Source organism: Tinamus guttatus, unplaced genomic scaffold, assembly GCF_059628265.1.
Source record: "Tinamus guttatus ecotype Peru unplaced genomic scaffold, ASM5962826v1 Tinamus_guttatus_pri_ptg000308l, whole genome shotgun sequence".
Taxonomy (NCBI): Eukaryota; Metazoa; Chordata; class Aves; order Tinamiformes; family Tinamidae; genus Tinamus; species Tinamus guttatus.
The window spans coordinates 2,645,156-2,669,268 of record NW_028288842.1 but is presented as its reverse complement, the minus strand read 5'-3'; the positions used below and the strand labels follow the sequence as shown (position 1 = coordinate 2,669,268).

Below are 24,113 nucleotides of genomic sequence, written 5' to 3'. Positions count from 1 at the left end.
ACACAGAAATGAGAAAATGAAAATGTGTAATGGAAAGAAAATATCCTGCCAGCTACTCATATCTGTTTGCTTTTTGTTTTTGTTTCTGGAAGGAATTATGGTTCTTCTATTTATGCCCAGCGAGAAGCCCTGGAATTAGGTTGCCAGCAGGTTTTGTGGCTGTATGGAGAAGATCATCAAATAACTGAAGTTGGAACAATGAATCTGTTTCTCTACTGGATAAATGAAGATGGAGGTATAGTAACTCAAAACATGAATACTCTAACAGAATGTCCAGTTGGGACAACAAAGCGTTTTACATTCACATTTTACAGACAAGGCTTCTAGAAGCTACAGTCTGGTGCGAAGAATGACCACTAGGATTGCTTTTCCTTTTCATGTTAGTGGCATGTAATCCATAGGTACTTGTTCTCATAATCCATAAAATGATTATTAGGGTGCTGATCACAAACTCCACTGGCAGCTACTTAACCAAGGGAAAGCCTAATCCTTTCTAATAACTAGTAGGTGACTATTTGTCATGGCATCCTGAAAGAGGAGGGAGTGGAGCAGCTGTGAGCGCTGCCTGCCAGTAACGAGCTGATCCGCAGGGCCAGTCCACATGCTCAGGCCGGTAGGGTCCGGCCGTAGAAGGGCTCACACTGTATGTTTGCTGTCAACTCTGGCAGCACGCTTGATTTCGAAGGAGGCACTGAGTCAGAACAGTACAGACGTCCTAGAGGCGCCTTATGCTGTGTAACTTCACACTCCGTGCCTTTGAGCTTGGGTGCTTCCCATCATCACTTTCCAGCAGGCCATATGTTCCTGAAACGTGACCAAAGTATTTCAGCATCCAACTGATGAAGCAGTCGGCTCTTTCTTTGGAGAGTTTGAAGTCCTATCCAGTGGAGGGAGAGAACACATTGGTCAGCTTTCCACATTGCTTATGCTGACACGATGCTCAATATATACATTGCATAGAAAACTGTCTAGTTAATGAGCTGCCAGCTAGGTAAGCATCTCAAAAACATCCTGTGAGCCTGCAAATATTCAGTTTTTAAGAACTGGTAGTTGTACATAAGTAGTGATTCAGAACAGTGCACGGGTTTGCCTACTTACAGGATTGAGCCGAAGTATGTGGAAGTCATGGAAGGATGTCTCCTGACCTACATGAGTACTAGCCCACACACCGCACTCTGTGAAAATTAAAGGCTGTTGGACTTTCGCATGGCAGAGGATGCAGAGTTCAGATTGATTATTTAATCGTAGTGCCATAGGTACTCTTGAAAGCTGGCATGTTTCTGACTGCGTTCTGACAGCTGCGGTACAGCATCAGCATTCGGTGAGGACAGCAGTGTGCTTCGGCTGTGTTTATGTTCAGGGCACAGTAATGTGAGTCCAGATACCTGACTCCCATTTCCAGTTGCATTTCTTGTTTTTATGTGAAATCTTTACTGCTTCTGTAAAATAGAGATGATAACTCTTTAGTACTGAAGGAGTCTTTGAAGTCCCATGAATGAAACTATAAATATGAAAAATGTTATTGTTTTTACAGTAGCAGTGGATTTGTGAGGATGGCTAGATGGCCAAATCTACCCCTTGCATAACTTCACCAGAGAGATGTGAAAATAAATTTTGGCTCATTTTGCCCAAGGAAAGGATATTGAAGCAGGGACATGATTCAAATTCAATGTTCTCATTGTACTTAAACCAGGAATATGCTGGAATTATCCAGCTGCAGCACCACTCTGTTCCAAAGATCTGCCAATCACCAGGTTACCCATGCACCAGTGAATAGCACTGTTGTCAGGGGGCTGTGGCAAACAACTTGCAATTCATGCCACCCAAGCTCCTGTACACTGGCAGACCTGCCATTTCACACGGCGTGGTCATTAGCATCACTGGAGCACTTTGTTATCTCCAGTGTACTGGTTAACACTTCATTTGTGGTCCCTTTGGTTAAGAATCACTCTTGCTACCAGGAGGGTTACACATGTGCCAGCACATAGGTAGGTGCCTGTGGCTTCACGATAGAATTTAGGAAGTGCTTGCCATCACGTTCTGCGACTGCATGAAAGATACTTACTTAGGCTGGGCTTTTGATTTGTTTTGTTATGGAAATGCTGCAGCTGAGGGTGATCTAACTATCTAAAAATAGTGTGGCAGAAATTGCAGATCATAAAATGGAAAATGTCCTTTGTGTGTTCAGAGGTCTCTGTGTTGCGCTCTCTAAACAAGCTCCACTCGGTTTACAACAAACCAGAGACACAGGTCAGGGAAGTCTGGACTAATGGACCCCCATGCTTCCAACAACAGCACATTTCACCTGCAAGCCTGTACGTTTTCAGCTGCAGAATCGCGACTAAACATGTCATGTTTTGCCTTCAGCAGCCAAAGGAACCTGGAAAAATAACTTGTTTCTAGCACTGGGGAGCAAGTTGTGGAGGAAACTACTCAATCTCTGGTAAACTAATATGACATGCTGTGTGCAGGGCTTGTATTTCTGCTGACGATCTCTGGCCGAGAATTATGATATGGCCAAATCTGGATCACTGCTGTTGCGTAAATAAGCAAGGGTGATATTTCATTCATGAAGTGCTATTTTCAATAGTGCAAATCTGGAGCGTGACAAATGGTAGGAATGGTTTATGTTCGCAAAGTGAAAAAATTTATCACCCTAAATTTCCCTCCACCTGCCTCTTCAGAGCGCATAACAATCAAGAGGCTGTTAACATTGAAACTCTTGTTTCCTTTAATAATGTCTGTTCTTCTGCCTAGAATATAGGCTTGACTTTGAGGAAAGCCTTAAATTTTAAACATATGGCCAACCTGAAAGTTGTGAACTATGAAATCTGTGTGTATTTTCCAAAAATTCAATGCCTTGAGAATGATTTGTAACCATCTGGGATCTACTTCTTGCTTTACGGTTACAGCATTTTGAATAGCCTTTGGGCATTATTTAATATTTTCATGCCCTTATTAAAAGGGGAATTAATGGTGCCTGCTTCCAAACAGCTTGAGTACTTGAAAAACTCCTCTCAGGTAAATACCAGAATGCAAAATGTTCTGGAGGTGAATTTGTGGTATAGGAGCATGTTGTACAGGTAAACTATAAGTAAAATAATGATTTTAATAGAAACTGGTAGAAAGGAAGAGCATGGAGGGGAGAGCAGCAAATGAATGAAGAGACAAATGAGGGAAAGGAGGGAAAACTAACTGAAGAAAGTAAGCTGGAAGAGAGGCAAGACTGAGAGTGATTGCACGAGGGAAAGGTGGGAAGAAAGGAGAAAAAAGAAATAAAAAGGAGCGGAACAATCTGCGAGAGAGGATTAGATATTCATAGTGCTGAAATAAGGGTTTCCTGGGCTGTCCTTGATCCTGAAATTTACTTATGTCTGTTATCATTTTGGTAAAATGTATTTTGGTGAATTTCTCAGCATTGTTATAATGTGACTAGTACTGAAGTTATCCCGTAGGTGAAATATGATCTGCCATGTGTTCATAAGTAGAGATGTGCAAAAATAGGGTCTTAGTAGATTGCAAACCCTCCTTTTAATAATCCTCTTAAAGTCCCTCACATCTGGTTGTTAGGACTTGCCTCTTCAGTGCTTAGTGCCCTAGGGCAGTGGATTGAGGGGGCCTTAACAAATAATAACAAGGAATCAAATGAAGAGAATTCTGAAAATCTATTTCAAATACTTTGCCCTGTCCTTTGCTGCTATAAATCTAAGGCTCCTAGCCCATCAAAGCAGCTCAGAAGGCCAATGGAGCCTGTGAGCTGTCAGTCTGCGTTCCTGGAGATGGTCACAGTGGTGTCATACGGAGCCATGTAGTATCCATGCACAGAGGGAATGAGCTTTCTGGCTTGGGAAGCGTTATCATCTCTGCGGATACTAGGGAGAGCAGATGTTCCTTAGGTGGCCCCAGGCTGGTAGGCATCATGCGTGTATGTGACAAAATTCTAGTGCTGTTTGGCAGCTGCTCTGGCCTGGCACCTTTTCAGAATAGCTCGAAGCAGTTAATATATGTTGCTGAGCTTAAACAGGTCCTGGCCAACATCTGTGGCAAAACCACCAGAGAAAATGTTATCCAGTGTGTTGCCACAAGCTTTGGTATTAAAACCTGCATTATTTCAAGTTTTCTGCTAAAAGAAGGGGAACACTCATATGTGACTGAGGGGTCCAAAGTTAGCAAATGCAGAACACCAGGTTTTCAGCGTTCAGAACCAGGTGGGACCTGTGGCTCGCAGGGAGTTTTTAACTCCTCTTCTTCTGATAGTTTTGTCAGTGAATCTATAATACACTTGGGAATAAAACTCACTACTAGGTTTGAACTGTGTATTTATTAATATATTAAATGTTGTCCATTCTGGTGTACTCAAAATGTTCTGAATACTCAAAATCTTATTGGAACCGAATTTGTACAATTTTGCAGAACTCTGACAAGTGTTGCCTCTCATAGTAGGGAACATTTCTGATATCATTTAACTTCTCCATTTTCCTGTTAGTTTTTTGTTGTTGCTATTAATCTATGCTTTTATTTATCTTCCATTTGACAGAAGATGAACTGGCAACCCCACCTTTAGATGGCATCATACTCCCAGGAGTGACAAGACAAAGCATTTTGGACCTGGCCTGCAACTGGGTGAGTGTCTTGACTTTGATAACGACTGTTTTAAACATCTGTGAAAGTAGGTCATTTCCACTGTTCAGTGTCCTGAAGTTCAACCGATCTGGAAAAATCCCTTCAACTAAATGGGAACTAAGGGACTAATTCCTAGATACTCAGCAACGTCATCAGAACATCCGCACCTGTCGCCCAGAACAATACCAAGCTTGTTTAAGTAGAGAATTCTCATCGAATTGGGCTTCTTAAATTCTATCTTCCAGTGGTACCAACAACATAAAGCAAGGAAACAAACAATTACCGTGCATGACCACAGCTATACTTTAGTCATCATTTTCCTGTTTCTGCACTCAGTTCTCACGGTTCCATCCTTAATCGTAACAACTACCATGAAGCCTAAAATACAGACAGCATCTTAAAGTCTTGTGTCTGCATGCAGATTCCCGTTCTGTAATGTCTCATCCAAGCACTTACCTGGGCCCTTGGAAGGTCTGCCTCAGATCCTGAAATGCTGGAAACTGTTCACTCTCTCTGCCCAGCATTCCAAGACGTAATTTCAGCTGTGACAAGAATACCAGATACCAGACCAGAATCCTCTCTTCAGCTTTTGACCAGGGTGATACATAGGAAGGAGCAGGGCAGGCATACATGCTCTTTCCCCTGGTGTTCACTCAGCCTCACACTACCTCAGGAAGCTGAAAGACTTCCTGAAGTTCACATTTATATCACTTGTACCTAACTGGTAGTGAAGAGAGCTATGCATGAGGTTTAGTGGGCACATAGGACACTTGCTGACCTGTACTAAACTCCACATGATTACTCGTGTTAGTACTCTTTCCTAGATTAAAATGAGTGCAGGTATGAATGGTCACTTCAGTCATTTCTGCTTTACAAGAAAGGGAAACAATCCCAATTGTTAAGATTTGTTAGTGCGATACCAGTCTCTCACCTCAGTCTTTTTGAATAAAATAACAAAGTTTATTCTCTTTTACCTTCATCCCCTTATTTATACGAAACTTGCTTGCTCATTGTTTCTGCCTGTCTCTCCAAATGCTATCCTGTCCAGAACTAACCATGTTTTCTGCTCTCTTGCATAGCAAAAAGCTTGTTTATAATACAGGGCTAAGCTTTAGTTTGGTCTGCTAGGGCAATGAAATCCACATAAATCTGTGTAATGAACATTTCTAAGTTTAATGTTTATATTTGTTCTTTGAATATTTCCCTTCAGTCAGCTGCTATGCACACATACAGAAGGTAAAATCTGCCCCCCTTTTTTCTTTTTGCCATGACTGTGTTCAGTGTGAGTCGCTTTACTTGCACCTTAGGTACAGTTAATTTTTGTATGCAACAGCTGCACGCAGGCTGTAGTGTGAGATTTCATGAGGGAATAAAGAAATGCACAGCATCTAGTTGGCATTGCAGGTGGAATTAGCAGAATGCCTTTTGCCTAGGAATTGCCCAGGGGTGTTGGATGTAAAGTGCTCTTGTACGAAACCCAGTCATTTTTCTAGAAACTTCAGCATGATAGTGAAGTAGTCAGATTCTCTGACACATAACCCATAATAAAGTCTGCTGTGTTATTCTCTAATACAGTATTGAGGCTCAATAACAAAACAGGGAAGAGATTGCCACATAGTCAGTCGTCAGTACTCTCTCTAACAAAACTTAGATTTTCTGGAAGGTCATTCTTTTGATTAGAGTCTATTTTTCATGTTACTGTGAGATTTGAAAAGATTATAGCCAAAATTTGGCTGCTTGCAGCTGGACTAATTAGGAATACTGTATAGTTCCATTAGAGATGTTTAAGCTGCGTAAAACAAACCCCAGCAATTTTTATACTTTTTAAAATTTGTATACTTGATTCATTTTGGGCAGGGGGAATTCAAAGTATCTGAGCGATACATTACCATGAGTGACCTGACAACTGCCTTGGAAGAGAACAGAGTGAAGGAGATGTTTGGTGCTGGAACAGCTTGTGTCGTATGTCCCATCTCTAAGATACTATATAAAGGCAAGGTAGGAAAATGTTTCTTTTTCTTTTTCCTTTTATTTTTTCTGGAAAATTCTTAAAATTAATTGCAGCTGGATCAAAATAAAAATACTAGCCTCATGTCTGTTTTGGAAAAAAAAGAAATAGTGCGGAGAATGTATTTATTTATTTTATTGAAACATTTTTTCAAAAATGTAAGTCTTATGAGATAGATGAGGAGAGATTTCTGAGCTGCTGCATTCTTTCCCTCTACTACTGTACTTCTTTTTCTTGGCCCCTCATTGCAGGGAACCCAACTCTAATGGAAGAGCAGTTTCAGGAGGTTGCATTGCTGCTTCCACCTGCTCTGCACTTGTTTGGGAGATTTCTTCTGCAGAGGTGGAATTTCACAGGACATTTCTTCAGCCTGTCAAGCTGACTTGATGCTTTTCACTCAGCACACAGTTAATTCAAAAGGCTGGTTATATGGAAGTTCATTAAATGCGACAAGCACAATAAATGCATGGAGGGTGATGCTTCTTGAATTAATTAGGTTGAATAAATGTTTTGATGGTATCATGTACTAGGGTTATATGAGAGAAATCAAGGTGCTGAGTATTGATAGTGTACTTGTAAACAGTGTACTCTGAAATGGAATAGTGTGTGCTAGAGATATGCTCTTATCTCTATTATTTACTCTCTGATTTGGACAAGTGTTTTGGAAAGAGCTTGAATTAGCACTTCATTAAAACAGCATAATACAACTGATCTAACTTTTCACTGACTTAGTGTGTGCTCCTATGAAAAAAGGTTTTACAGCAATCCTTGCCTGCATGTGATGAGGGCTTAGAAGGCTTGATTAGTATTTATTAAATGTTTATTAAAATGCTTGGTGATGCTGAAGTATTCATATGTGCATGAAACTATTATTTCATTTATATGTTATCCTCTCCTTCCTCTCCATCTTCACCCTCAACACAATGTTAGCATTTACACATTCCAACTATGGAGAATGGACCTGACCTGGCAACCCGTTTCCTGAATAAGTTGAGTGATATCCAGGTAAGAGAGTTCCTCTTCTTTAACAAAATGAAATAATAAAAGGTGAAAATTTGAGAATACTGAAAAAATCTTTTTTGTTAATGATGCTGTAGACAGAGTAATATAGGTATTTGTGTTCAGTGTAGCTATTTCCATACCTCAAGCATGTATGACATGGTGGGAGGGTAAATATTGTTTTTTTTCCCTGTCTGTCTTGCAAACTGAATCAACGTTGCAAATTCATTTTTAAAGAAAAAAAATAGATGAAGCCTCTGAATAACCAAAATTACAAATGAATTTAGCTCATCAATAAACAGGTGTGTGAAGCAGAAGGCACAGGCTGGAAACAGCCAGCCTACCACTGTCTTTGTTTCTCAGTACCTTTCCAATTCCATGGTCATTTCATGTTCTTGAATCAGTTCCTTCCTCTGAGGTTTGCTGAATATCAAAGTCTATTTGGAATCTATGTGTGACCTCCCAATGTGGGCTTAGGATCAGTACCATTTCGATACCATCAATGAGCTCAGCGTAATGGTCCTCTTCACTTTAGTTGCCTCTCTTCTCTGCCTTTTGTAGCAGATGTTGTTGGGGATATGAGGATAGGAGCAGGTCTTGACAAATTGAAACCCCTTTATTTAAGATCTGATAGCAGTAGCTGTTTGGCATTTTCATCATGATTTCTGCAAAGCAAGTCTGCTAGTTCAATGCTCTACATAAATGGCTTTTGACTGAAGGAGCTTATTAGATTTGCTGCTAAAATTTTAAGCAGCAAATTTCTTCTGGCTGCTAAGTCCATATGAAACTTATTAAAGCATTGTGAAATGATCTGCAGCACATGGTAACTGTATGAATCCCTTAAAGCAGTCAGATCTTTTTAAGAAAGGGTCTTAAAGTTGTATTTTTCTACTATTTTACGTGGCCCTTCACTTGTCTAGGGTAAAAATCTGACACAGAATTCTTGAACTGAGACTCCAATCAAAAACCTCCCATGAATTGCAATCCATTATCCTTTACTGAGCCACCTAGAACACCACAATGAGGAAGCTGGTTTCTGTTTTGTGAGATTGCATTATTATTTATGCAATGAGTTCTGCTATATTGTGGTCCTAATGAAAGTGCAATGAATGGCAATGGATTAATTCTTTAGTGCTCAATTCAAACAGTATGCACCGGTCTTGGACAAGGGCAAGTGAAGCATTTCATGTCATTCCAGTGGTCCTTCTGAATTCTCTTTTCTACATATTTCCCGATTTCCAGCTGGCCTTGGCCACAACCACTGCCAGCAAGGCCACTTGATTGTTCTTCAGTAAAAAGATGATGTGGGAAAACTGTCTCTTGTTCCTTGGAATAACACTGGGCGTTACTGGTGGCAACACAGGGAGGAAAGAAGTCCTGATATTCTGTTACTGTTGTGTTGGTGACTAGCCAACTTTCAGAGGGGCAAAGCAGGATATTCCATTCCTCATGCCACACTTCTGGGGTCACAGCTGTGCCAGCTATAGCTGTTCAGGATCTGGGTCTTTCCCTTCAAGTAGCAGGACTGATAACTGAAAAGAAGTGTAGGCATCTGGAGTTCTGTATTTTGTTTATTTGTTGTAGTGAGACTGTAGTTTCAGCTTCTTTGTTCACAGGTGTTTTATATTTAGCATCTGCATCCTCTTGCCTTTCTTCAAATACATAATTGCATTTCTACAGAATACCACCATATACTGCCAAATCATTTCATTTTTTTCATCCCAAGTAGTTTATGCATCCATCTAGAATTAATGTGTGGATCACTTCATTTTTCTTGTTATACCACGACCAGTTTTGTTTCAGAACAGTGTATAAAGTGCAAATAGAGTTTTCATTGTGATACATGCTAATAATTACACAGAATGCCTCATAAGATCTTGCCAACTTTCTCTCTTTAACTTTTTGCTCCATTTTAAAGCCATCTTCTTAGTGTGTCGAGCATCTGTATTTGGTGTCTAAAAGTATGAGTGTAACCAACTCCTGCGTTACTTTCTGATGCCTAGGTGAAACTGCTTTTAGCAGTTTATGGTGAGTTTCCATCCTGACTGATGACTTCTTCAATTATGGTCATAAAATAGTGCAGCAGCAGAAAGATCTGAGGCCAATTCTAGTTCCTTCTTGTTGAGCACTGAGTGTGAGGATGTAGGCACTGCTTTAGCAGTTTGTCTCACTTGATGAGCACCTTCTCTAGAAGAATGTTCTCTTCTCTAGAAGAATGGCTTATTCGTTTGCAGTAGTTTCGTTTTGGATGACAACAGTGGCATATGGGTATTTATTCTTTAGGCTTACCTAATGATCTGTCAAGACAAGTTCATCCAATCTCCTTCCCTGGAAAAAAAAGAGCTAAGGATGAGGCTGCATTATTTTCCTTGGGTCTCTTTGCCCTACAGCTGTGCATACAGAATTGAATGTACTTAGCATGTACTTATTAGTTGCACACCAATAATAAAATCAGCACTCATAAAAGAGCTGGAATGTTACCTGCGTATTTACTTTCTGCAGTTTCTCCCTGCTTTAAAAAAGCCAGGAAAGCTTGAACTGTTCACTTAAGAGTCAGACAATGGCTACAGGATGCATTTCTGCAACAGAAAACAATGCAATAATATACAAGGGAATATGTAATAACATAAAATGTCAAAGGAGTTTTCAGGATCTTTCACAAAGATCTTTTGTATTCTACCAGGAGGACAAAAGATCTCTTCGCATTATCATTGGAATACTGTCATATTGTTTGGATTGCCTGAGACTGCTACACCAAAATATTCTTAAGAATAAAATACTATACTATTATAGCCAAATGCAGCTTGATCTTTCTGATGTGATATTGCCTGAATGAAAGCATTTTCTGTTCAGTAATGGATGTTTGATATTTTCAATATGCTTTTGTTTGACATCCATTTCATTTTCAATAATGGACATTTATAGACAACAATAACTTTCAGTATCCACACTTTGTCCTTCATTTGAACCTGTGGTGGAGAGGTGCAGGGCTCCATATCCAGTTACATTATGCTGATTCCCTTTTGTTCAATACATGCTTGTTCAACATTTTCAAATTTTCCTGATTATTGTGTTTCCAAGTCTGTTTTCCTGTTCCTCGCTTTTTTGTTGTTGTTGTTTTTGCAAGTTTTCTGTGTTCAACAGGATTTCTCTAGTTTTGAACAGCTGTTCAGAGGGAACTAGAGCTGGAGTGACAAATTAGAAACTTGTGAGCAGAACTGATTCCATTTCTCATGGCCATTGAGAGAAACAGTAGTAGTACTACAATATAGATTTCTCATCCTATCACTGAGTGGAAATCATGATCATTAAAGGCTGATAAAGATATTTGATGAAATAATTAATGTTGTGTACAGTGATGGTGTGCTGGTGAATGAACTGCTCACAGAACACTATCTTCTATAACTGCTTGAGTTGGAAGAGCTAGAGATGAGATTCCTTTCTCTGGGAATACACTCTCTGAAATACCGATCAGATGTTTTTGTAGTTTGCATTCTGGATGTTGAGAATAAAGAAGCTTTTGCTGTACCCTTTAAAGTGTAGGTCAGCATGCATGCAACTTGGAAGGGATGGATCAAAGGTAAAATGTATTGTTTAAGATATAAAATATATTTGAACAGTCAAGACAAGATGCACTAAGCAGATATTTAGTCAGAAGCCATACCTTTCTCAAAGTCACACAATCTAAATGGGCAAGCCAGTGTAAAATAGCCAGAGAAGGAGAAAAGATGTGTTAAATTTTATAAAGCAGGACCTGTAGGAGGAAAAAAATAGGTTGACTAGTGTAAGGTCCTAAAGTCTATGTCAAAGACATAGATCTGCTTTTATTTTAAAAATGACTTTATCTTGATACTGGTATAACATTTTTGGTCCCCATTTAGTTCTGGAAGTAATTCAAACAGTAGTCAAATGACAACTCAGTCCAGCCCTTCAAATTTCTGAAGTTTTGGGTTATTATGTCAGTTTTCAGTTCTGCATTTTGTGTTTCCTGTTCTGAGTTTTAAGTAAGTGCTGTGTTTTCAAACACTAGCACAAGCACAGGCAAATTGAACTTTCTTCTTTTGTAATTCCAGAAACAAGTTTTTTTTCTGACTCATCCTAATTTGGATGTGTTGTCCTTTCCCTGCTTTCCTGTCCCTTTATCTCTTTCTCTGCTGATGCAGATCTTGGACAAGAATTTCCTTTTCTCCTCTCTAGAGAGATCATTATCAACTGATCTTTTCAGCCTACGTGAGACCTCTAAAAACTGTTCTTTATTCCTTGCTGAAGAGTTTTTCTCAAGTTCCCTAAACATGGTACTCATAAGGGGTAGGGCCCCAACTTACATCTGCTCTTCTCTGGCCATCCCTACTCTCTTTACATACTTGAGCCATATGTACATTTTTGGGGCTCCCTGGAGCATTGTTTACAGGGCTGGTGACAAAGAGCTTTAGAACATGGGGTCAGTTTAAGAGTCAAAAGTGCTGTCATGGGACTGGATCCTGCCCTGGAAGGGATACAGCTCCATGTGGTAGGTCCTTTCCATTCTGACTGCGAATACTGTTGGCTTGTGTATGGAAAGAAGGCTTTTATTTGGATTGCAATTTTCTCTAATTGTACTCTGTGGTATTTGCAATTGGTTTTATTTTGTATTCAATCAAAATGTTGTAATAAAAGACCACCTTTAAAATAAAGGAAAGCAAATGCGTGTGTTTATTGGAGTTTGAGCAGGGGCATACTTGTAAATTCATTAGTGAACTGACCACAGGGAATAACCATATTAAACTGATGGAAAGATCCAGCAAAGCAGGACTAATCTGTGTCATCTCCAAGAAGAATCGGTATCTACTCATCAGAAGATAGATAAATCTTGAAGCTGCCTTTAGGCTTTGCTAGAAACCAAGACATAAATAAAGGCATAAAAAGTAATGCACACTATTACCAGGGTGGTGTGGATGTGAATCTTACTGAGGGCAGACCTAAGAAGTTATGATAATGATTTGTGCACCATTACTTTTAAGTTTTATTGTTACGGTCCATTTTTGCTTTGTTTCAGTATGGAAGAGAAGACAGCAACTGGGCAGTGCTGGTGTCCTGAAGGCAGAAGAGTTCAGATCCTCCAGAGAGAACAAACATGACAAAATGACAACTTCTGTAGTGCCTGTGCGTAGCGTAGTTTCTGTATCACCTTGCTCCCTGGGATGATTGGTTCCACAGTCCAGGGAATGTGAACACAATCACTTTTGATTTCTACTGTAATCCTGCTAGTAGAAGCCTAGCTTCTTGGTAGAGGTGCTAGATGTTAGCAATAGAACTTTCCTAATGGTTTTCTTAGTGCCTCCTTGTGTCTTATGTACAGACCAAAAACGTGTAAAATGCTCTTCAACTGCTCTTCTGTTTGTTTGTTTGTTTGTTTTAACTGCCTCCTCAGCAGAACAGGTTGCCATATAACACAAGGACATTGCCTGTTCCTTGGGCCCAAGGTTCTATTGACATCATTTGCCTTTCGCTCTGCGTCCAGGAAAAAAATAAATTTAGCCATACACCCTTTCCATTTGTACTCTGCTTGTATGGGAGATACCTGTGTTTGCACAGCCCTGCAGATCTCCTTCATTTTCTGCCAAATAACAGCTCTGGCATTTAGTCCAGTGTGCTCAGTGTGGATCATGCCTACATTTTGTGAGCAGTGGCTGTGGGGCAGGGCAAACCTCTGCTCTTCACGGCAGGACCATGCCAGACGGAGGCAAGAATTGGCCTCTGCCTGGCCCAGCGCAGAGCTGGGAGATGCTGTCTCACTGTTGCCTTCTGGAGGGATGTCTAGAAATAAAATTAGGACTCTGTGGTGGTGAAGGTTGAACCACCCTTTGTTTGGACAAAGTGAGAGCAAGCAAGCCTTTGGAGTGAGGATAATTAAAATAATATTCCTTCTACATCCAAGCACCTAATCTGGTTAAGCAAAATATTTTTCTCATTCCTTCCACCACTCTTGGACTCCCAGAGGTTGGTTACATTCCTTACTATGGCCTTCCTGTTTAAGGAACATGCTGTACTGTCAGCAGGAAATATCCAGCACAAGGAAGAAAGAGACTTCATTCAGATCATATTTGCAGTTTAAGCACTTACTTCTTATGTGCTGCTACACAGTCACATGCAGTCTTGATATCTTTTGGAAGCAATATGAAGCATGTATCCCATAGTTAGGGAATTAACTTCTGTAAAATGTCACTAACAAGTATACTGTAATATTTATTAGCTTTCTGTTCTTGCACACAGCTTGGTCAAACAGCTTTAAGATGTCTCTAGCCAAAAAGGATCACCATATTGTGTATCAACGCTCCAAAGTGCTACTTCAGCATAAAGCTGGTGGAACTTTATTGACACTAATGGAGTAAGAAATAAAACTGAAGCATTTATTGCCTACAGTAGAGATGCACCAGTATTAAGGGAAATAATTAGCACTTTTTTGAAAAATACTCAATAGTATCTCTCCTATTCTGTGTACCAGTGCTTAGTTGTTGTTGCCATTTGTTAACATAGTTTAAAAAGGCAAAGTGTCATTTCATCCATGCCTTACCCGACTGCTGAAAAGCCATATGGCTTTCCTGTTCATTTTGGACAGATTTTAAAGACAAATGTTACTTAGCCATCAATTACTTTTGGTCCCTCATGTGATGACTTTACTGTCTTTCACTGCAATGAAATCTATTATTTTAATGAAGAACAGTTGAAGGTTCTCTCTGACAATGTAACCACTGGTAAAATATGTTGGACAGTTTTCTCCTTAGAATGCATCTGCAAGCACAAAATGCCGTTTCATTTACAGTAGCAGTAGTACTGTGTCGCTGCTCTTCTTAGCACTTGAATCTGTGTTGTGTTTTGGTCTTTGCTGAGTATCTTATTCATATTATTAGCTGCTGGTAATCTTCTTCTTTAGTTAGATGGGTGAAAAAATGAATATCAGGAATATGTCAAGCTGTAGTCTGGGGTAGAGAGTTTTATCCAATGAGGCGAGTATCATAACTAAAGAGTGCCTTGAACTAGAGTGTGCATGGCTTGGAGCTCTTTAAAGATGATGTAATGAGAAATCATATGTGGCTACCTGTGGCGGAACTATGTAACCTCTTCCCTTATGTTCAGTTTATTTTTAGCAGCAAAGGTGGAAATATCAAACTCAAATGCATGGGGAACAGGATGTATGATCCTTTAACACATCAAGACACATTGACAAATAGTGGTAAGAAACATTTTATATCAAAAATCCTTGTGAGGGCATCAGTGTAAAAGCACTAATCAATTCCCTGGTTTGAATGTATACGGACAAGCTAGAACAATTATTTGATTGTCATACAACCTCAAAGTTGTGTAAAACTCTTCTCAGATTGGATGCAATTAATTTAATGTGAAGAAACAAAGTTGTTTTAGTGATTGTGGTTTGGCTCTAGATTTTAAACCTAAATAACTGAAACCTAAATAAGCTATGGGACATGGAAAGTGGATTCTTCTTATCTGGAATGCAGTCCTACCATGCATTCTGTCATTGTTTTTTATCCTGTTAACCAAAGGAAAGAAATGGCATTTGTAAATAATAGTGAGTATTTGGTATTGCATTCTCCCTATTTTAGTCTGAAAAATTTAGGAGGGAACTGTGGTTTTCCCTGAACTAATAATTGTAAAAGAACATCTGCACATCTCTTTTCTATGTGGCCTATTTGTTTAATTGCAGCAGATTTACATAGAAAGAGTCTGGTACATCATAACTAGGCAATTATCCATTCTTCATCACTTAGTTTTGGTTCTGCTAATTGATCATTTAAGACATAAGATAGTCTAGCATTAGGAGCATTTGAGACTGTTCAAAAAAGATCAACAAATTAATACTGTTGTGTGATATTTGCATAATTGGATGCAATTATTTAATGTTTAATTGGGTTGATCAAATGAGATTCAGCCTTTCACATGTTTATGTTTTACAAACAGTGGTACTTTAAAATGATAATCACAAACTCTAATTTTTTGCGTGTTCTTTCTCCCCCCTTCTTCATTCTTCTGATTATTATTTTCAGTATTAGGCATGTCCTTAATTTTCAGTTTGGTGAGTATGACTTGGGCATAGGAAAGAAACCCTTCAAATGAGAGAACGTCTCATGAAACTGGAATTCCACGAATGCTTTCTTGATGCCAAGAGCTATGGCATGAGCAAATGGCATTATTTAACTAGAGTCTTACCAGCAATCAGGGCAAATTCACTGAGGATTACAATGACAGACTCGGTGAGAGTGCTAGCAAAGCTTCTTGCACAGGGTAGATACTCCGTTCGGTCTGCAGTGGTGCAAAGCAAATAGGATTTTTCTGGGATAAAGGGGGGAAATATGATAAGACAAAAACAAGACAGTGCAGGATCTCTCCGTCCAGTCATTGTTTACATCTCTTAAGCTATCTCGAGCCATCAGCCAAAAAGCGATTGCAGTCCCTTTCCTCTTTCTAGATAAATCCTCATTTACAGTTCATCTAGTTTAATTGAGAGACATCATTGATCCTCTTACGTATATTTATTTTTCCTCAGGCATGAAGAGCGGTAATTTGGAAAAAAAGGGATATTTGAGAGAGTCATTTGCAGCACAAGTTATTTGAAATGTCTACATGTAGCACTTCTAAGGAGATAGATAGAAAAACAGCAGGAGTGATCTCATAGCCACCTTTTTAGAGGAAGATCCCTCTTTGGTCTGATTGTCTCTCTAGAATAACAAGGATAATCTTTTTGGGTGGCTTAGCATGAACTGTCTACTGACAGTGCTTTGCTGTGAAGCAGGATAGCACAGCCATTGCTGTGCAATGGTAGCACAGCCTGTCAGACTGTGGCACATTGTTGGCTCTGTGAGCATGAGTTTTGCCCTAATAATGAGAATTTTTAGTATTTCAGTGTCAGGCTTGTATACCAGAGGTGGGCAGGTATAAATGATGATGCTGAGCATGCAATAGGCCATTCCTTGCTCTCTCTCTCCCTTCCACACACCCCTTTCCCCCAGCCCTTCTGTCATGATGTCATTCAGTCTTATGTCTGAAAGTGATTATTTTGAGTAATTTTCCGCTGTTTTTATTTCAATAGTGTGACAGTTTAGTAAAAGCTTTTGTGTTTTGTTTGTCTTGCGGGTGTTGGGAGACAAATTGCACTGCCTCATGTAATGCCTGCACAAACTGACGCTCTGATCCTCAGCAAGTGATCTAACCTCTTTGTAAGTGTAAAGTAATAGTACTAGTACTACCACTTACACTGCTTTTAGCTATAATCCAGCTTTTGTAAAAAAAAGTAACTTTCCTATGGATTGACCATAAGTAAAATTAATAAGTTTTCCAGAAAGCCTTTTTTAGCAGCAGAGAAAGATGCCAAGAACTATATTTAAAGGATTGCTTCAGAGCAGGGTGCGGAATTGTCCTGATCATACAGAAGGAAAACGTTTCTTCAGTGTGAAGTATATTTAAGGTTTGCTGTGTGATTGCACAAACAAATAAAATACGCAGTTCAGATTTTACTGTTGCACGCAGAACGGTTCTTCATGAGAGCTGAAGGTGAACTTAGTCTTGTTGAATGGTGAAGCCTGGGGAAGCCTTGTGCTTCTCAATGTAGAATCATGAGACTACACCTATACTAGAGCTACACTTTGTCATGTAGCATTCAGATCTTTGTATGGATCTAAGCTACAGTTTTTCTGAACAGTTTTACTGTAAGACTTAACAACTGAGAGGTGTCAAAGGGCTGTGTTTTGTCACTACACTGAAGATTTGTCGAGATAATTGATAGGTTCTAAATCTCTTAAGCTACTTAATAAGTAGCTGTATTTTTAGTCTTTAGCAAAAGAGGGTATTGATACTGCAGTGGTGAAAAATGCTGTTGTTACAATCCTCCTGCCTATGCTTTGGTTGAGCATGATGGTTATTAGTGGGAATCCCAGGCTATTTTCCCAGCTATGCAAGATCTGAGTGCCATCCATAGCACAGCTGGCAAATGTATCCCCAACTGCATAAACAAAACTGGCTTCTCCATTAGCTTGAACTATAGCAATCAAGTACAGTAGCTAGGCAGGTATAGAACAATACTGAACTATAGTAATCAACCCTTATCGTAAAACCAAATTTTAGGCTTAGTAGTTCAGATGGAAGTAAAAATTATTGACCACACCAGCAAGGTTAACCACACCTACCTTTACTGAAAAGAGATGTGTTTAAATTCACCATTACTAAAAGTTCTTCCTTGTCTGTGAATATGAATTTATGCTGAGTTTGCTTACCTTAAAACTTAATTTATTGTGCCTCACTCAATCCTGAATTCTCATGATGTGCTTTAAATAAAAGAATCTTAAATTCCATGTTCATAGGAAGATGTAAAAGAGGATCTAAGACTTTGCCTATAGAATATTTTTAGAATATCTGTTATATAAAATAAACATAGAAAAACAGAAATTACCTATGTGGAAATAATTACACACTGCAGTATACCAGAGGGTTGTCTAGGGCTTTAGAGTCCTTTATTTTATGTTTCCTCCTTCTCTCCAGGATCATTTTTGTTATTGACCAAAGAGCTGTACAGGGAAAAGTAAATAAAATATGCTCCGTATATTTTTTTCCAACCAAGAATTGGAAAAGTTTCTAGGAGTTGGTTCTCCTGATCAAGCTAGGCTTGATTTTGTCAGGCATGGAACAGTCATTAAAGTGGGAGACAGGGGAATTCAGAAATCATCTTAGCCAGTAATATCTTGCATGAACAGATCTTCTTTGATTTTTTGATCAAAGTGATCAAGATATGAACATGTGATCTTTTAAGCTTTGGGCCTTTTTACAACTTTTGTTCTTTTCCTTTTAAAAATCTGATACAATATCACAGATTAGTTAGTTTAAAACTCTCATGTCTCACTAGGTTAAGACCAAAAAAGCAAGTATTTTTCTTATTTTTGTAATTGCCTTCTTCCTTTATACCAAAACCCTTCTTGGTTATGATTTAGTCTCTACTATAACTGTGAACTTTTCAGTTGAAATAGTGGTTTTTATTGGTTTGTTTTTGTCTCTGCTATGTGCCCTAGCATACTCCGAGCTTTTCTGTAAGTACTAATGCTAGTGGCAGAAGCCAGAACAAAAATTGAAAGGTGTTTTGTCTCCAGAACAGGGATGCTGAGGAGTAAGACTGTAATCATCCATCTCGATACTTCAAGACAACATAGTTCAGAAGAACAACGTTACCATTTTTTCATTCAGTCTTAAACAAAGACTACCCAAGAATACCAAATGTCTAGGAGGCTGATAGCTTGCTATTTAAGACAGCTCTTATTTTGCTTAAGTACTTACGATTTATGCCTACATTTTCATAATTGGGTCTTAGTTACTTAACTGAAACCTGCAACTCACTTTGTATAGTCATGAAACAGTGAAACGGTAGATCAAAACAAAGAGGCAATGCTCAGTCATATAAGTGAGAAACTGTCTTTTACAGTCAGTGATCTTCTCAGTTCTCATAACTGTCAGTTTTCTAACTAGCTGGCTATGACTGCAGCCAGGTGGCAGGTACATCATGAACTCAATCCCATAATCATAGGTGTTGAAAAAGAGGGAATCTGTTCCCTGCATCTCTTTGGGACATGGCTTGGACTGCAGCTTAGCTACTACAATAAGGAGTGTCAGAATGATGAGGGTGGTTCTTTGACATGGTGGGGACAAGGCAGGGCTTTATAGGAAACTAAAGACATAGCTGGAGCAGTAGAATTGGGAAGAAAGATGTGCCAGTCTACCTGGTATTCAAGGCATGCAGAAGGGTGCTGCAGTAGGCCTAGGAATTGTAGCATCGAAGCAGAGGGAAATGAACAGTTTAAAGAGAGAGAAGTAAACACCTCTTAAGGGCTGTTGTTTTCATAAGTGTTAAAGTTAACGAGGTATTTTACAAGGATCCAAGCATATAAAAGCATTAAAGGACAGATGTGTGAAAAAAATACTGGATAAAATAAAGGAAACTCTACCTCATTCTTCTTTAAAGGTTTTGTAGAAGCACAAGTAAATGCTCCTAATGGCATTGTTACATACCGACCATCTGGCATGAAAGAAACACTTTATATTTGTATGTCTATAAATCCTGTAATAACTGTATTTTGCTGGCAGTAGAAGCAGTCTACACTATTTGCAGTTTTCCTCATCAAATCTGTAATTATGCAATGTTTCTGTCCCCAATAAAGGAATTTAATGGGCACCTGTTTGTGTCGTGTTATGAAATCATCATTGTCGAGTACAACTAACTAAGCATAATTATCCCATGGATAGGAGCTGTTATGGAAAAAGAAAATGGTTCTTGAAGGCTAAATTAGAAGAAAAAAAGAATTACTGAATGAAGCATGGCATTTAAGAACAATAGAGTGAGACCTCAGTGGTGAGAGATGAGTCAGATCTACAGTCAAAATGCAAAGCCCTTGTCCCTCCTTGTGGCTTCCACCAAAGCCTAAGGGCACGACGCCCACACGAGCGGGAGGCGTGAGGCCTTCACTGCGGCAGTCTGCCCCTGCCAGGCCCGCGGTTTCATCACGGTAAGAAACGCTGGACAAATCAAACAGCAAAGGAACTAGCTGCTAACCATGTTGTCTTGAAACAGCTTTTAACGTGTCACGGCTGGGTAGCAGTGATTGAATACAGCCCCATTCCTAAAGGTTTTGGAGCAATGAACTCGAGGGAGGGAAGAAAGCCAGAAGAGAACTTTATACTCTGAGCACTTACTTCACAAGGCACTTCTGAGCAGTCATTACTCTCAAGAATATGAACCAATGAGAATCCCTTTGAAGGTGGAAAGCTCCGAAAAGTGAGTGTCATTAAAATCTTGACATTTGCCATGTGTAGTGGCTACATTTACCAAAATACTTTACGTATTCCCCTTTTTCAGAACAGGCAATACTGTGATTAAAGATAGTATGGATTCGTGCTGTGGTAAAGTACACATCAGGGTAAATTTTCCATCTGGTTTCGTTCTTAGTCACTTCAGGGAAGGCTGGCATGGGTACAGGAAACTTTAAAGAAGCTGTATACAGGTAAGTACTAAGTGTTGTTAATTATTGCTAGGGGAATGGGCCTGACATATCAAAATCAGCCTTTATTCCTGTGTTTTGACCTCTCCATTTTCAGAGTTCCTTAACGGTAATTCTAGCTTAAGCCTCAGTAAGACAGTTTTCAAAATTTGTAGGTTCCAAGTTGTAAGAATTTGAGGACTGATGCTTAGCAGACTTCACAGGCAGAGAGACCTTTGCCTCTTAGCAAAGCTTAAAGGATCCCTTGTTTCATTCATTTTGAACCATCTCACCAGCTGGCATCAGCTCTGTTTAATAAGCACCTTGATGCAGCATTACCACCACTGTTTTCTCTCTCCGAAGAGACTACATAGCCAAGGCACCAATTTGGGGTCTTGTACAGTCAGTCTTGTAAAGCTGATGTGAGGAAAAATCCATTTTAAAACAGAATGGTGGGAGAGCAAGAGCAGAAGGAAAAAAATCTTCATTTGGTACATACAAGCAGAGCATGGACAAGTTTGAGATTCCAGTATAGACAGGCAATATAAGAATTACAAATACTAAGTGTGAGGGTGTATCAACAAAGTTCTTAATTTTGAATTTCAGTTGTTCTTCATCCTTTCCTTTTGCTTAGTCTTATGGTAGCGTGTCATCACAGTGGTGATTTTAATGGAGCTGCTAAAGAATAACCAAAGAATTCTGCAAAGAGCTAAATTTTCTGTAACAGCATCCTTAGGTGCTTTTCCAAAGACAAATACAACAAAGAAATTACAAGAATGTGAAAGCTGTCTCCTTTCTTCTGACCTGAGCAAATGATTTTTATTGACATGTGTTTGTGATCCTGCTTCACCTGCAGGTGAATATTATGTAACATTTGTACTAATTTACAAATTTATTTTAACATTAAGATTTATTTTAAAATTTTAAGGTATTGAATTGTCATCATTGCCAGTTGTTATGGGTCATTCAGAGAAAATACATTCTTTTGAAATGATTTCCAAACAACATATTTTTTGTGATTTGATTTTTTCATCTTACCCATAGAAGAATTCTTTTCAAAGTTTCAACTTAGGTTAATTCATTCTCTCAGCATAAATATTTAGCTTTTACTTTGATGGCAGTGTGGGCCAAGTTTTTTTTAGACCAATAAAAAGAGAAAACTCCTGTACATAGAAAATATCTTAACCAAATTCAGTATTTGTGTGATGAATACCTGACTTTAAAGATAAGCAGAACTGTAAGTGTTTAAAACGGAGAATTTCTAACCACAGACTGTGTAAAATAGACTCATGCTTTAATTTTAGGCACTGTGTATTTTGTCAAACAGTCCTAGAAATTTGGTGTGTGGCAATACCTGTGAGGCAGGCGTTCTGAAAATAGCTGGTGGGCAGATCAGTCACCCACAGCACATGCCTGAGGATCCCTCTGGGCCCACAGTGCCAGAGGATCTCTATTTTCCAGAAGGAAGGTGTAGCTTGAGCCCTGTCTAGATGGCCTAGGCAGCTGTGCTGTAATATGAAAGACTGTGCTTCACAGATTTGCATGTGTGAAGGAGGTGATTTTATACCCATCCCCAGATGTTCCTCACTGGGTTTACAAAGTAAATAAGTGCTGGGAGGCTGCTGCTACCAGAAACACTAACACCTGTGGAATGGCTTTTGATATCGATTAAACTCATCCAACATACCACATCTAAGAAGAAAACAGCAACTATGGCTCACCTGACCTAGAGGTGAAGTTTATGTAGACCAACACCAAGCAAAGCCAGCGCTACCACCACCTTTAAATTCAATTGGCATTGGCTTGGGCCCTGACTTGAGGTAACTTTCATGCTCTTGAGATCCCGCTGCAGAGAATGACTCTACTCTTCCTGCTTCCAGCTGCCCCAGGACTGATCCTGCCTTGTGTGCCACTACTGATATTTAAACAGTTGCAGAGTGATCATATCACTGTATGACCATAGAAAGGGGTATACATAGGCCATCCACAGAAGAGCAGGACTACCCTTTTAGCCAGGATGCAGTTTTCAAGGGTCTGAAACCAGTTATGCAAAATGGTAAGAACCGAATTATCTCTGAAGTCCAAGGCCTTTCCAGCACAGCTTTTAAAATCTAAGGCACCAAGCCTCGCTCAAGTCGGGGCTTATTTCTAAGCTTTCTGAGCAAAGACTGTAACATTTGCTTTACTATAAGGTCTTAAAGAATCTGCTGAAAGTTTTTCTAACTGCATCATAAAGGTATAGTTGAAAGATGGTTAGAAATAGATGGTGAAAAAGATGGTGAAAAATACTTTGGAAAAATACTTCCATATTTTTAAGAAACCTCAGTGCCTGAGAGGTAATAAAATTGAAATTTTAAGTAAGAAAAGCACCACAGCTCAGACTCTTATACAGTATCTTTTATCTCTGAGGATAAGACTCTGACCAACCTGTTACTTGGGATGGCACCAGTAGAGACACACATCATTTCTAAGGACTTAGCATCACCCCCTTCCTTCACCAAAGAGTCTGTCCTTACTGATAGCCTTCAACGGGCAGAAAGCCTGAGTGCTTTGTCAGCTTCTTTTGATACTGTCTGGAAAAAACATTCTCCTGCAAATACCACCCTTTAAGCATTAGCCATAATAAAGGTTCCCTTGCTATTTCATCCTCTTCCAGGAGGAATTTTTCTAGCTCTGGAGATGAAGCAATTGAGCTTGAGTTAAGCCCAAGCTTAGAAACCCCCAACCCCCACTAACAATCATTTTTCCCTCTAAAGGGGTAGGGTCAGTAACTTGCTAGTGCAAAGCGGGCCTGTCTGTCCCATAACCCAGGGTAATCGACATGCCAAGGGTTATCAGGTGGCAGCAATCTTCACAACATTTTGTGGACTTGCGAAGTCACTACGAGGCTTGAGGATTACGTAGGTGCCACAGGAGTTCGTTATCCATGATAAATTACCTTACTGAGCAATTATGTTTTGTCCTGCTCTGTTTTGGTATCTTCAGCTACCGTGGTGATAGCGTTAGCCTGAGAAGTGCTAATAGCCGCTATCAGGTGAGTTGTTAATCTAAAAATCCTCAGACTTGTCAGTGGTTGTGCCAAGGGCATTTTAGGCAATGGAGTTTGTAGCGTGTGTGTGTTAAGATGAGAAACAGAGTGACAGTGTTGGGTGTGCTTTCCTGAAGGAGCAGTGAAATGCAGCATTGGGAAGGTTGGATATTTTGCATGGCACGCTCCAGGGTTTCTGAGCATTTCTTGCTATTTGGTCCTATGTATTCCTGAAATTAGGTTTTCTTTTTAAGAAGTAAACAAGCTAAAGAAGTAATATTACCTAATTCACTGCCTGTTTCTTGTTTTTGTTGAAAAGCTCTAGTGGGATTACAATTACTGGTGCGCTTCATCCCTGTGAAGTATGACCTCCAAAGAGAAGTGTGTCTTTTGAGATTTATCTAACAAGACATGTATCAAAACCTTGCAACTGATAATGCTAGTG

General features: G+C 39.4%; 1 protein-coding gene across 1 annotated transcript in view; it reads left to right on the top strand.

Annotated features, from left to right (window-relative positions):
• BCAT1 (branched chain amino acid transaminase 1) overlaps positions 1-13,981 on the top strand; it is a 51,066-nt gene extending 37,085 nt beyond the window's left edge. Inside the window, exons 7-11 of the mRNA XM_088528395.1 lie at positions 93-235; positions 4,538-4,623; positions 6,481-6,621; positions 7,562-7,636; positions 12,666-13,981. Of these exons, the coding sequence (XP_088384521.1) occupies positions 93-235; positions 4,538-4,623; positions 6,481-6,621; positions 7,562-7,636; positions 12,666-12,707 (487 nt within the window). The 3' untranslated portion in view covers positions 12,708-13,981. The remainder of the gene's footprint in view (positions 1-92; positions 236-4,537; positions 4,624-6,480; positions 6,622-7,561; positions 7,637-12,665) is intronic.
• Positions 13,982-24,113: the final 10,132 nt, after the last annotated feature.